Below are 13,298 nucleotides of genomic sequence, written 5' to 3' on the forward strand. Positions count from 1 at the left end.
CAGCCCACGTAGTATATTGCCCAGCCACGTAATATATTGCACAGCCATGTAGTATATAACTCAGCCCACACAGTATATAACACAGCCCATGCAGTATATAACACAGTCTACGTAGTACCTAACACAGCCCACATAGTATATAGCAATGTGGGCACCATATCCCTGTTAAAAATAATAATTAAAATAAAAAATAGTTATATACTCGCCTTCCCGCGACCCTCGGATCCAGGCCAGGGGTGTAGCGATGCTCCTCGCGATGCTGTGGTCCCAAGAATGCATTGCGGTCTCGTGAGATGATGACGTAGCGGTCTCACGAGACCGCTACGTCATCATCTCGCAAGACTGCAATGCATTCTTGGGACCACAGCATCGCGAGGAGCGGGAAAGGCGCCGGAAGGTGAGAATATAATGATTTTTTATTTTTTTTATTATTTTTAACTTTTGATCTTTTAACTATTGATGCTGCATAGGCAGCATCAATAGTAAAAAGTTGGTCACACAGGGTTAATAGCAGCGTTAACGGACTGCGTTACACCGCGGCATAACGCGGTGTATTGCAGTCATTAACCCTGTGTGAGTGCTGACTGGAGGGGGCACTGACGGAGAGTAGGAAGGTGCAAATTCGCGGCCAGACGGTGCCCGTCGCCTGCCGGCCGCGACAAATCAGTGACACGGGATTTCCGTCACAGACAAACAGATGGAAGTGACCCCTATACGATTATATAGATAGATTGGTCCGACACCCCGCACCCCCACTGATCAGCTGTTTGCACAGCCAGAGGCAGTTTTGGGTATTGTCGATCAAATACTACTAGAGGTCACTAAGCAGTGAACGGAGTCATGTGGTTCCAGCATGGTGCGCTGTATACATCGGGCTGAGGCTGCAAGAGCTGATCAATATGGAAATGTAGAAATGGTGACAACCCCTTTTACACTGCTTTGCAGACAATCTCATTTTTTTTATTTTGCTTTTGTTTGCTCTAACTTGTATGGATAATATTGTGCTTGTGTGCTGAGTGACCTCTGCGGTGCGATGGGCTGAGATGTCACCTACCAGTCTATTACAGGTGCTTCTCGCAAAATTAGAATATCATCAAAAAGTTAATTTATTTCAGTTCTTCAATACAAAAAGTGATACTCATATAGAGTCATTACAAACAGAGTGATCTATTTCAAGCAGTCCACTCCTTGTGAATCTCCCCCAAATGTTTGGATGGCCTTTTCTTAACAATCCTTTCATGGCTGCGGTTATCCCAGTTGCTTGTGCACCTTTTTCTACCACACTTTTTCCTTCCACTCAACTTCCCATTAATATGCTTGGATACAGCACTCTGTGAACAGCCAGCTTCTTTAGCAATGACATTTTGTGGCTTACCCTCCCTGTGGAGTGTGTCAATGACTGCCTTCTAGACATCTGTCAAGTCAGCAGTCTTCCCCATGATTGTGGAGCCTACTGAAACAGACTAAGGGTACCGTTACACTATACGATTTACCAACAATTACGACCAGCTATACGACCTGGCCGTGATCGTTGGTAAGTCGTTGTGTGGTCGCTGGAGAGCTGTCACACAGACAGCTCTCCAGCGACCAACGATGCCGAGGTCCCCGGGTAACCAGGGTAAACATTGGGTTACTAAGCGCAGGGCTGCGCTTAGTAACCCGATGTTTACCCTGGTTACCAGCGTAAAAAAAAAAAAACACTACATACTTACATTCCGGTGTCTGTCCCTTGCCGTCTGCTTCCCGCACTGACTGACTGATGGCCGTAAAGTGAAAGCACAGCACAGCGGTGACGTCACCGCTGTGCTCTGCTTTCACTTTACGGCCGGCAGTCAGTCAGTGCGGGAAGCAGACGGCAAGGGACCTGACGGACACCGGAATGTAAGTATGTAGTGTTTGTTTTTTTTTACATTTACGATGGTAACCAGGATAAACATCGGGTTACTAAGCGCGGCCCTGCGCTTAGTAACCCGATGTTTACCCTGGTTACAAGCGAAGGCATCGCTGGATCGGTGTTACACACACCGATCCAGCGATGACAGCGGGAGATCCAGCGACGAAAGAAAGTTCCAAACGATCTGCTACGACGTACGATTCTCAGTAGGGTCCCTGATCGCTGCTGCGTGTCAGACACAGCGATATCGTATGGATATCACTGGAACGTCACGGATCATACCGTCGTAGCGACAAAAGTGCCACTGTGAGACGGTACCCTAAGGGGCCATTTTAAAAGCTTAGTAAGTCTTTGCAGGTGTTATTTGTTAATCATTCTAAGTTACTAGGATAACGACTTTTGGCTTTTCATTGGCTGTAAGCCAAAATCGTCAACATTAACAGAAATAAACACTTGAAATAGACCACTCTGCTTGTAATTGACTCTATATAATGAGTTTCACTTTTTGTATTGAAAAACTGAAATAAATTAACTTTTTGATGATATTCTAATTTTATAAGAACTTGCATATTTATGTCATTGAGTTCAGTGCATCGGAGCTGCAGTATAGTCATCATGGTGGTGGAGCCTGTTTGGCCCGAGATGTTACTGGAGGGGAACACAAGCCAGGAGCATCAGTGGAATCCATTCCCCCGTCAGGACATAATAGTGGCATGAGAGGTTAATAGACGGGTGGTCTTGCGCTAGAGAGAAATGTTGGAGCCTACGTATTACATTGCACACTAAATGTATTAGGCTACTTTCTTCTACAAGTAGACCTTTCATGCTACACTCCTGTAGTCACTGTCTTATCCCCTTTAAATATGGTTTTCCTGTATATTAAAAATAATTGAAAAAATATATAAAAATATTGTAAAAATTAGATTCACCTATGATTAACATCAGTGGGCTAAAGTTGAAAGTAACTAAACATTCATACCAAAAGACTGTTTGATGGCAGGATTGGTGGCCTATTGAAAACACATAATATTGACTCTTGTATACGTGTATTGGTTCTATAGCAGAAATACTGTACGGATCGGTCCTGTAATTACACACAATGTATTCTATACAATGACTATTTTTCTTGCAGACCGACATCAAGGAAAACCAGAAAAAACTTGTGGAGCAGCTGACTGGGCTCATAAGTAGTTCCCCTGGGCCACCTACACGCAAACTACTGGCCAAGAATCTCGCCACCCTCTACAGCATCGGAGACACCTACACCGTGTTCCAAACACTTGACAAGTGCAATGAAATGATAAAGAGCAAGGATGACACGGCTGCCTATCTGCCAACCAAACTGTAAGCCTCCCTCCATTGGACGCGCCTATAGCAATCCGTAGAAATCCAGTGTTGTGCAACATGGCACAAATGTACATCCAGTACATGGTGGTTTATTGGGGGTTTCCTTCCTTTTTTCTTTTTTGGTTTGTGTCTGATATTGTGGCCCAGGTCTATGGATGTGAATGAGGCTGCAGTACCACATACAACCTGTGGACAGGTGTGGCATTAGTTTCCAAAGAAAGAGGACATGTTTTTTAATCCCGTCCCATCGTTTTTTAATGTTTTTTTGGGGAGATTCTAAGAAAGTTTTCTATAAACTGAAAAAAACAACAACTCCTGCTCAGTTGTTAAATGTCCCACCAGTCTTGCTGGCCAACGTTACAGCTGACCCTGCAGCCGCTCCCTGTCCTCAATAGTAATAATTGCATGTTCAGCATGTGGCCACATTGGTCATGTAATTGATGCACATGGCATCATCGCTGCAAAGTTGTCAGGGGCCACCAGAGTGGCAGTGATCGAGCAGCATAGGAGTTAATAAGTCTGCATAGTGTAAGATTGTAGTAGCATCGTACACAGTGAAGAGGCAGTGACCCACAAAGTTCAAACACAAAAGTCTCTTTTAATGTGTTTCTTCACAGCATTAAAGTCCAGTTCACATAAATGCATATAACTTCAGTGTATATTATCATTATTCAGTTCACACCAGTTCATTGCAATACAAATCATATGGCTTTAGATTGCGGTCCCTAAACAGGGCAGACTTTGCTTGTCCAGTTTCCCTGGGCGACCGCACACCATATTACAGTCTCCATACACACAGCTTCATATGTTGCAGACACCACACACGCCAGCCCCCTCCGACTAGTTCCCGTGGGTGTCCTGCATTACTGTATCACAGTCTCTTACAGTCTCTTTACTCACACAGTAGTACACAGTCCAGGATATCCTCCGGATAGCAGCCGGGCACCATATCCACCTGTTTGCAATTGTTACACATTCTAGTCCTCTTTTCGGCACAGGCCATCCACCTCCGGGCACAGGACTGTTCACATCCGACTCCTTTGGGCACAGGACATCCACCTCCGTGCACATGACTGTCCACATCTATCTCTTTCGGGCACAGGACATCCACCTCTGGGCACAGGATTGTCCACATCCGACTCCTTCGGGCACAGGACATCCACCTCCGGGCACAGGACTGTCCACATCCGACTCCTTCGGGCACAGGACATCCACCTCCAGGCACAGGACTGACCACATCCGACTCCTTCGGGCACAGGACATCCACCTCCAGGCACAGGACTGTCCACATCCGACTCCTTCGGGCACAGGACATCCACCTCCAAGCACAGGACTGACCACATCCGACTCCTTCGGGCACAGGACATCCACCTCCGGGCACAGGACTGTCCACATCCGACTCCTTCAGGCACAGGACATCCACCTCCAGGCACAGGACTGACCACATCCGACTCCTTCGGGCACAGGACATCCACCTCTGGGCACAGGACTGTCCACATCCGACTTCTTCTGGCCCAGGACATACACCTCCGAGCACAGGACTGTCCACATCCAACTCGTTCAGGCACAGGACATCCACCTCCAAGCACAGAACTGTCCACATCTGACTTTTTCGGGCACAGGACATCCACCTCCTGGCACTTGACTGTCCACATCCGTCTCTTTTGGGCACAGGACATCCACCTCCGGGCACAGGACTGTCCACATCCGACTCCTTCGGGCACAGGACAGCCACCTCCGGGCGCATGACTGTCCACATCCGTCTCAGGCACAGGACATCCACCTCTGGTCACAGGACTTGTCCACATCCGAGACCAGTACCATGGATGACTTGCATCGCTGTATACGCTGCGGGTGCCAGGCTATTCAGCTGCCCTGGGTGCTGGTTCCGCTGGCCTGTGCCTCCATGCACTCAGCCAGCGCTCTGCAGGCCTCTGCTCTGCACACCAGCACACACCACCTACGTGCACCTCGCACACCTGACACACCCTTACCTCTTACTGCACGGCTCTCATGCACACCTATGGACTTCATCCGTCTGCATGCACAACCTGGGGAGAACACACAGCGACCCCTACTTGTGACACAAGTCACTGCCTCACATTGCAATCACAGCTACACCTGCGACTGCCATGCACACCTATAGATTTCATCCGTCTGCATGCACATTCTGGGGAGCACAAACAGCGCTCCCTAGCTGTAACAGAGGCCACAGCCTCACAATAGTTATTGCTTAAAGGGAACCTGTTACCTAGAAATATGCTATTTATATGAAGATATAAGTTTAATATGAAGGTAAATAGCGTTATAATGCTACCTGACCACCTTACTGAAAGGGTGGCTACCGGGAGAAAATGTACTTATTTCCTCCTGGGAGCCAGCGGCTTTCAGTCATGGGGGCGTATAACATTTTCTACTACTTTCTTAAAGGGGTTGGTCCAAAATCCAAATTCCTTTTCATCCTAAATCCCTGTCTATTTAGTGCCATAATTTAAACTATTTTCTAATATACTTGAATAAAAAATTCGCTATCCTTCCCTAACTACACTATGTACCATAACTGATTTTTTTTCCCCCTACTTCCTTTTTTATAACGCTTTGTTTGAGAATCTCAGTGAAAATGAAGCGTCATCAGGGGTTAGAGGCTGTGGTCACTGCCACAGCCTCTGCCCCCTCCCTCAAAACAAAGTGTTATCAATGAGGATTGTTTCAGGGGCTGGGCTAGTCCCAATGCGGTGTGCACAATGACAGTGCACCCTTGGTTCGGGGCTCAGATCAGCAGTAACAAGTCAGCAGCAGAGCTCATTGTCAGAATGCCTGGCTTGGAGAGACCAGTGCTGCCCTCGCAAGTGGTGGTCAGTGCCGCAGCCTCTTTTCCCTGATGATGCTTTGTTTGCGTATCCCAACATGCACTAGGATTCTCAAATGAAGCATCATCAAAAAGGAATTAGGAAAATAAAAAGAAATCGCACCAAGGACAACATCTGCAAGGAGTTTGTATGTTCTCCCCGTGTTTGCGTGGGTTTCCTCCGGGTTCTCCGGTTTCCTCACACACTCCAAAGACATACTGATAGGGAATCTAGATTGTGAGCTCCAATGGGGACAGCGATGATAATGTCTGTAAAGCACTGCGGAATAAGATAGCACTATATAAGCAAATCATAATAAATAAATAAGAGCCGTTAAATAATGTACTGATGGAAGGATAGGGAATTTTTAATTCAAGTATATTAGAAAATAGTTTAGATTATTGCATTAAATGGACAGGGATTTAGGATGAAAAGTAATTTTGGATTTCGGACCCCCCCTTTAGCATCTCAGCCAACCCTTTTTAATCCTATTTCAAAGTCAGAGCTAATATTATGAGAGAGCTTGTTCTAAATTTCCTTTATTTAAATGGGGACAGTGTGTTTTTTCAGTAGGAGGGACCGTGCCCTCATCAGATGCTAATCACCCTGCATTCTCCTGCTGGGAGCTCTGTAACAAACCCCCATCACTGAAGGGGAGCATCAGCATTACATGGTATCTATTGAGATCAGCTTTGTCATTCAGCAGCACAGAAAATTCCCATTTGAGAAAAGGGAAATAAAACTTTAACAATGAGTCTTTAACCCATTGAAGTCACAAAAATTATTCTAAATCAGCATGGACGTATTTGAGCTAAAGCCGTGGTGGTTCCATATGTCTGCCTCCGGAGTTACTCAGTATTTAGAATATCAGCTATTTAGTATGAAAATCCAGAGGTATCATACAAATCGCTAACTTGGTAGTTATTTTTCCAATGCATTATCAACATAACAAAACCCAAAGAAATGGAAACGCAGGATAAATATTTATCCAAAATATAAAAACTTATTTAATTCAAATTTAAATAAAACAATTCCCAAAAAATCCATGAGAACATCAGAGGTAAAAAGAACACAGGGGTGAGGGAAATATACAAAATATTGCAAAGATGCTGAAGAAAAGTCACATTTAAGTAGGTAGGCACCCACCCGAGCAGAGAGTATAAATACATGTATTTAATAATCAGAAAAGTCAATGCATAGATGGAATCCATAAAGAAAATTAGGCAGAAATTAAGAGATAAAATAGTCATAGCGAATAGAATAAGAATTCTCACCTAGTCAGTGTAAACCCGACAAGCGTTTCGCAGATGCTTCATCTGGGGCATTATTCTTTATATCATTTTGTGGCATGTGTTTAAATTTTGGATAAATATTTGTTCTGCTTTTCCATTTTTTTCTTTGTGTTAGTCGTGGGTTACCAAGGCATGGCACTAATCGTAGCTGATGAGGAAAGTAAAATGATGATCCCTAGCATAGTTTGTTACAGTGTAGATGCAGTAATCCTTTTTACATCATGTATACTTTTTAGTAATGTTTTATGTCTACTGTAGGGCTGCAGTTGCTTGTGTGGGAGCCTTTTATGAAAAGATGGGAAGGATGCTGGGAAGCTCATTCCATGAAACTGTGAATAATCTCCTAAAATCTCTAAAAAGCGCAGAGGTAAGTGCTGTGCACCTGTTCAGCTGTTTAGTAATCTAATATCCTTAGTTATGAAAGCGTAAGCTCAGTACATTCCCGTGTGGGCAAATTCCTCATCATCCTTCTGTGGAGGTACCATTCTCAATAGTGATGGATGATGCATGAGATTTCAGACGGCCGGAGGGATGACGGAACCCGGAAAATATGTCAGTCGAGGACAGGAGGGGAGTACCGAAGAAGAAGGGGCAGGGTTGCCAATTGCATCAATGATTTTTTTGCGTTCTGGTTTTCCAAAGGTTTCCTAAAAAAATTGTTGGCTGTCTAAGTTGTCCAGGAAAAATAAATATGCTTCTTCTTCAGCACAAAAAAAATCATGACTGCAACCTTAGGGTGAGAACATATGGTGTGGCTTGCTGTGCTGACGAAACTCTATCCAGGAAAGGGGACCAAAGGCATCACAGTTTTGCTACAAAATTGGCCACCACAGGCGTTGGGCATAGCTACGGTTGTGTGTGGTCAGCCCCACAATGCGGTCTCGCCTTTACAATAAGCTAAAAAAATATGTGGCCTTCTACATGCTCGGAAACGGTTTTAAGAAATCTGTGTTTAACTCTTATTTTGGCAATTCACAGGGGCGAAGTGAAATCCTAATGAGCCTTCAAAAAGTTCTTAGTGGTCTTGGAGGGGCTGCAGCTTCCAGTCACAGAGACATTTACAAAAATACTCGATCCCTTTTGACAGACAGATCCATGGCTGTTAGATGCGCAGTCGCCAAGGTAAGTCAGTGTGTATTCTTTTCTTGTATCGCCACGTACAGTCCTGGGTTCTCTGTAGATATAAGTGAATATTGATCTCCGGAGCGCGCTTTGGTGACAAGGGCACTAAATAAAAACAAACCACATAGGCTTTAAATGGGTCTGGCTAAGCCACAAACACAGTTAACAGGACTGGTCAGTTATTGGCATTTAGAGATGAGCGAATATGTTCTGAAAACGATCGTCGAATCCAAATTTGCCATATTCGTGCCATATTGGTACCCTATTCGTACTGAATTTATGTTTGACGATTGTTTCCGAACATATTGGCTCATCTCTACTCCCATTGACTCCAATGGCGTTCGGCTATGTTTGGCAAATACGGCGATCGTAATCTGAACCGAAGATTGAATAATTTGCTCGTCTGTAATTGGCACTCTAAGGGTATGTGCACCTGATATATTTTTCAGATGGGTCCGCTTTGAAACAGTCCTGAAAAAATACCCTAAAAATGATCAAAATAATAAATACATACATTTTTATGTCAAAACAACTTGCGTCTCATATTTTCAGGCTTTTAATAGTTTTTTAACCACTTTAGGTTTCTAAAGATGCCAAACTGCTAAAAGAAGTGACATGTCCGTTCTTCCGGCATCTTCCGCTTGGAAGATGCCACAAACTATGAAGAGCCCAAAAAGACAGACAGAAGATGCCTGGCTTTCATTCTACAGTTAAAAACAGCACGGGTTCCGCATAAAAACTCTGTAAATGACAGTTCAACTTAAAAATTTAGTAAAAGATTAGCATCATAGTGATTACCGGCTGTAGAGAAAAAAAATCACTCTGAGGCCACGTTCACACGTTCAGTAATTGGTCAGTATTTTACCTCAGTATCACAGAAACATGTCACCACTTCTGTATTTATCACTCACTCCTGGTTTTGGCTTACAAATACTGAGGTAAAATACTGACCAAATACTAAACGTGTGAACATGGCCTTATTGCGACCTTCTGTCACATGTAGGTGTCATGTCTTAGGTGGATTTGCACGAACTATGTGAAGTAATAACACATGGCATGTTTCTGCAGTGTTTGCTGGAGCTTCAGAGTGAGGCCGTGTTCATGTGGACAGCGGAGCTGGAGAATGTAGCCACATTGTGCTTCAAAGCACTAGAGGGCTCTAACTATGGGGTCCGGGTCGCAGTATCAAAACTCCTGGGAACAGTAATGGCTACTGCTCTAATGCCAAAACAGGCAGCAGGTAGGTTTAGCAATAAGAATTTGATGCCATATCATTGTGACTGTTGTAAACTCCATTCTCTTTGGTAAGTCTTGTTTATTGGCTGCTGGAACATAAAGACGTGGATTATAAGGGGTCTTCCAGCCTGTTTAAAAATCGTACAGCAGGAAAACCAAAAGCTGTTTGCTCTTCCCTTCTGTGCTGCAGTCCCAACAATCTCCGCTTTTGTAGCAGTGATGACGTCGTGATTACCAACCTCCTGATCCTGCAGCCAATCAGTGGTCAGGTGGCTGGCGGTAGTGATGCCATCTGGCGTAGACCATCAGAACGGCAGCACTGGAGCGTGAACTGGATTCCTAGGGCGAATATATCTTCTTTTTTCTCTAAACACGATGGCAGATTTATATAAAAGTCAGAAACCCACTTTACCAACCTTAAAACTTACAAATCCTTGTATGATATTTAATAAATTAGCAGCATACATGATCCTGAACATTTTAATACACTTGACTGTAAGGCTGGTTTCACATTTGCGTTTTTTTTGCCGCTGCGTTTTAGCGCAAAAAAAGCATGCGTTTTTTTCCTATACTTAACACTAAAAACGCATGCGTTTTTTTGCATGCGTTTTGCCAACGCATGCGTCGTTTCTATGTATGCGTTTTGTTGCAGAAATGCAACATGTAGTAATTTCTAGCGGCGTTTTTTTTGCCGCAAAAAAAGTATTGCTGTCTATGTAAACGCATGCGTTTTTTAAGCACATGCGTTTGCATGCGTTTTAAAACGCATGCGTTTTAATAGAAAAACACAAGAATACACACTGATAAGCCACCCCCCACAACCCTAACCCTAGGGATCCTAACCCTAACCCCTAGGGTTAGGGTTAGGATCCCTACGGTTAGGATCCCTAGGGTTAGGATCCCTAGGGTTAGGGTTAGGATCCCTAGGGTTACTAGGGATCCTAACCCTAGCTATTTCTGTTTATAGTGGGTTTTCTAGTTGATTTTGATGATTGGCAGCTGTCCCACACTTCTCATCATGCATTTCAAAAATGCAAACGCAGGAAAAAACACATGTAAATGCGTCAAAACGCCGCATTTGTTTTAAAACATGCAAAAACGCATGCGTCTAAAAAACGCAGCGTTTAAACGCGTTTTTTCACCACATGCGTTTGCGTTTAAAACGCTGCGTTTTTAAACACAAATGTGAAACCAGCCTTACTTCTTTAGTACAGAGCCTCATTTTTCTGCTACCCCACAAAATCTTGGTTACCACTATGGCTCCACTTTGCGTATGTAGTAAGGTGTTGTGTATAAGGGGGGTACAATATGGAATGGAATAACCGTATCAAAGTGTGATACTAAAATATTCATGATTTTATCCTGCTGGTTTCTGGTATTTTGCATCTATTAGGGATGATAATAATTGCTGTGTAATCTACTAATAGATGAGAATGCAGCCTCTTTGGTATGATGGTATCCATACACAATTAACATTGAGGTTACCTTCTAATTTATTGCGAATATTCACACCATATTTATATATGTCTTTACATGTTATATGCCCAATCTACTATGGTATTATCTGCAGGTATAACAGTTGTCTTTCTCCCTCGATTTTCTATTACCCTTTGTTACTGTTCCTATTTTTGGGTGTCTGTCCTCTCTTCTTCCTTTGTAAAACCACCCTCCACCATTGATTTGAACTTTAATAAAGCACGTTATTTAGCAATACGTATTATGGACTCTTATGGCCAGCTTTCTTCTATTCTAGTTTCATTAGCATTGTAGATAACCAATTTTCAGCTTTCATGTAAGGTTTGTGTGATGACCCAGGCCTTCATCTGTGGTTTCGTGATAGGTTTCACCATTGAACACACTGACATTTGAGTCCACCTTATATTTATTAACTGTTTTATTTTAATTACTAAAGTGATGCGTCAGAATGTGAAAAAAGCCACATTAGAGGAGGTACTGGAGCTGTTGGCAACCGGATTTCTGCGTGGAGGTTCTGGATTCCTTAAAAGTGGCGGAGAAATGCTGAAGGGTGGAGGATCTATTAGTAGAGAAGTCCGAGTTGGCGTTACACAGGTTAGTAAATTAGTAAATGGCTTCCACGTGCATGGCTATTTCTTTGTTAGGAGTCGGACTCATGTGGTAGATGTTTGAGCCTTTACACCATGGATACACAACCTTTTTAGCTGAGATGGCCACATTGTCAAATGAATTTTTCCCAAAGGCCACAAAAAACCCCTAAATGGATAATACCACGTGAGACACTTATGGCAATGTACAATGTATCAAATGTACAAGCTATAAATATCTGATAGTTGGAACTCCACAAAAGGAACCGGGATCTATCGGTAGAATTGGGGTCCTCTTCTTCTCCTGTCATTACTGCAGAAAGAAGGGTGGCCATGCATGCACGTCTCTCACCGTTACGCTGTGTCCACACGTTCAGGATTTTTTGCAGTTTTTCACTATAAAAACGTGGGAAAAAACGCATACATTGAGCATCCTATTATTAGAATGCACTCTGCACATTTTTTTTCCGCGGCGGAATCGCATTCCAGGAAAAAACGCAGCATGTTCATTCTTTGTGCGGAATCGCGGGGATTCCACACACATAGGAATGCATTGATCCGCTTAATTTCCGCAAGGGGCTGTGCCCACCATGCAGGAAGTAAGCGGATCATGTGCGGTTGGTACCCAGGGTGGAGGAGAGGAGACTCTCCACGGACTGGGCACCAGATCCCTGTTAAAAAAAGAAAAAAACATATTAAAATAAAAAATCGTGATATTCTCACCTTCCTGCGTCCTCGGCAGCCTTCCCGCTCCTCGCGATGCTTCCGTTCCCAGGGATGCTTTGCAGCAATGACCTGTGATGACGTAGCGGTCTCTCGAGACCGCTACGTCATCTGGGGTCATTGCCGCGAGGCATTACTGGGAACGAAAGCTTCCGGGAGCATCGCGAAGAGCGGGAAGGCTGCAGGGGACGCCGGAAGGTGAGAATATCATGATTTTTTTATTTTTTTTAATTATTTTTAACATTCGATCTTTTTACTATTGATACTGCATAGGCAGCATTAATAGTAAAAAGTTGGTCACACTTGTCAAACACTATGTTTGACAAGTGTGACCAACCTGTCAATCGGTTTTCCAAGCGATGCTACAGATCGCTTGGAAATGCTAGTTCTGCAAGCTAATTATGCTTGTAAAACGCTAGTGTTTAGTGGGAAAATGCATGCCAATTCCGCTTGCGTTTTACCTGCAGCACAGTTGCGGAACTGCCACGGAAATTTCCGCGGCAATTCCAGACATGTGCACATAGCTTAAAGTTTTCACAGCCACTAGAAGCTATGATGGAGACTGCCACTAACTCATATACTCATTTATTGGGAACTAAACACCCCTAATTTATAGGTGGCCCAGAAATTGCTACAAAGTGCACCATTAATGCTTGCCTGTCACGACTTGTGAGCTGTGAAGAATCACGCACAGAAACATTATCATGGCAAGATTGTCGGGGGCCATACAGAATGGCAAAGCGGATGTGCGCATTCACATTTGGAAAACATT

General features: G+C 43.8%; 1 protein-coding gene across 1 annotated transcript in view; it reads left to right on the top strand.

Moving 5' to 3' along the window:
• The window catches only part of HEATR5B (HEAT repeat containing 5B), a 79,151-nt gene that overhangs the window by 6,619 nt on the left and 59,234 nt on the right, over positions 1-13,298 (top strand). Inside the window, exons 3-7 of the mRNA XM_069769098.1 lie at positions 3,027-3,238; positions 7,641-7,749; positions 8,361-8,504; positions 9,573-9,744; positions 11,653-11,810. Of these exons, the coding sequence (XP_069625199.1) occupies positions 3,027-3,238; positions 7,641-7,749; positions 8,361-8,504; positions 9,573-9,744; positions 11,653-11,810 (795 nt within the window). The remainder of the gene's footprint in view (positions 1-3,026; positions 3,239-7,640; positions 7,750-8,360; positions 8,505-9,572; positions 9,745-11,652; positions 11,811-13,298) is intronic.

The sequence above is a fragment of the Ranitomeya imitator genome, chromosome 5 (assembly GCF_032444005.1).
Source record: "Ranitomeya imitator isolate aRanImi1 chromosome 5, aRanImi1.pri, whole genome shotgun sequence".
NCBI classification, from domain to species: domain Eukaryota; kingdom Metazoa; phylum Chordata; class Amphibia; order Anura; family Dendrobatidae; genus Ranitomeya; species Ranitomeya imitator.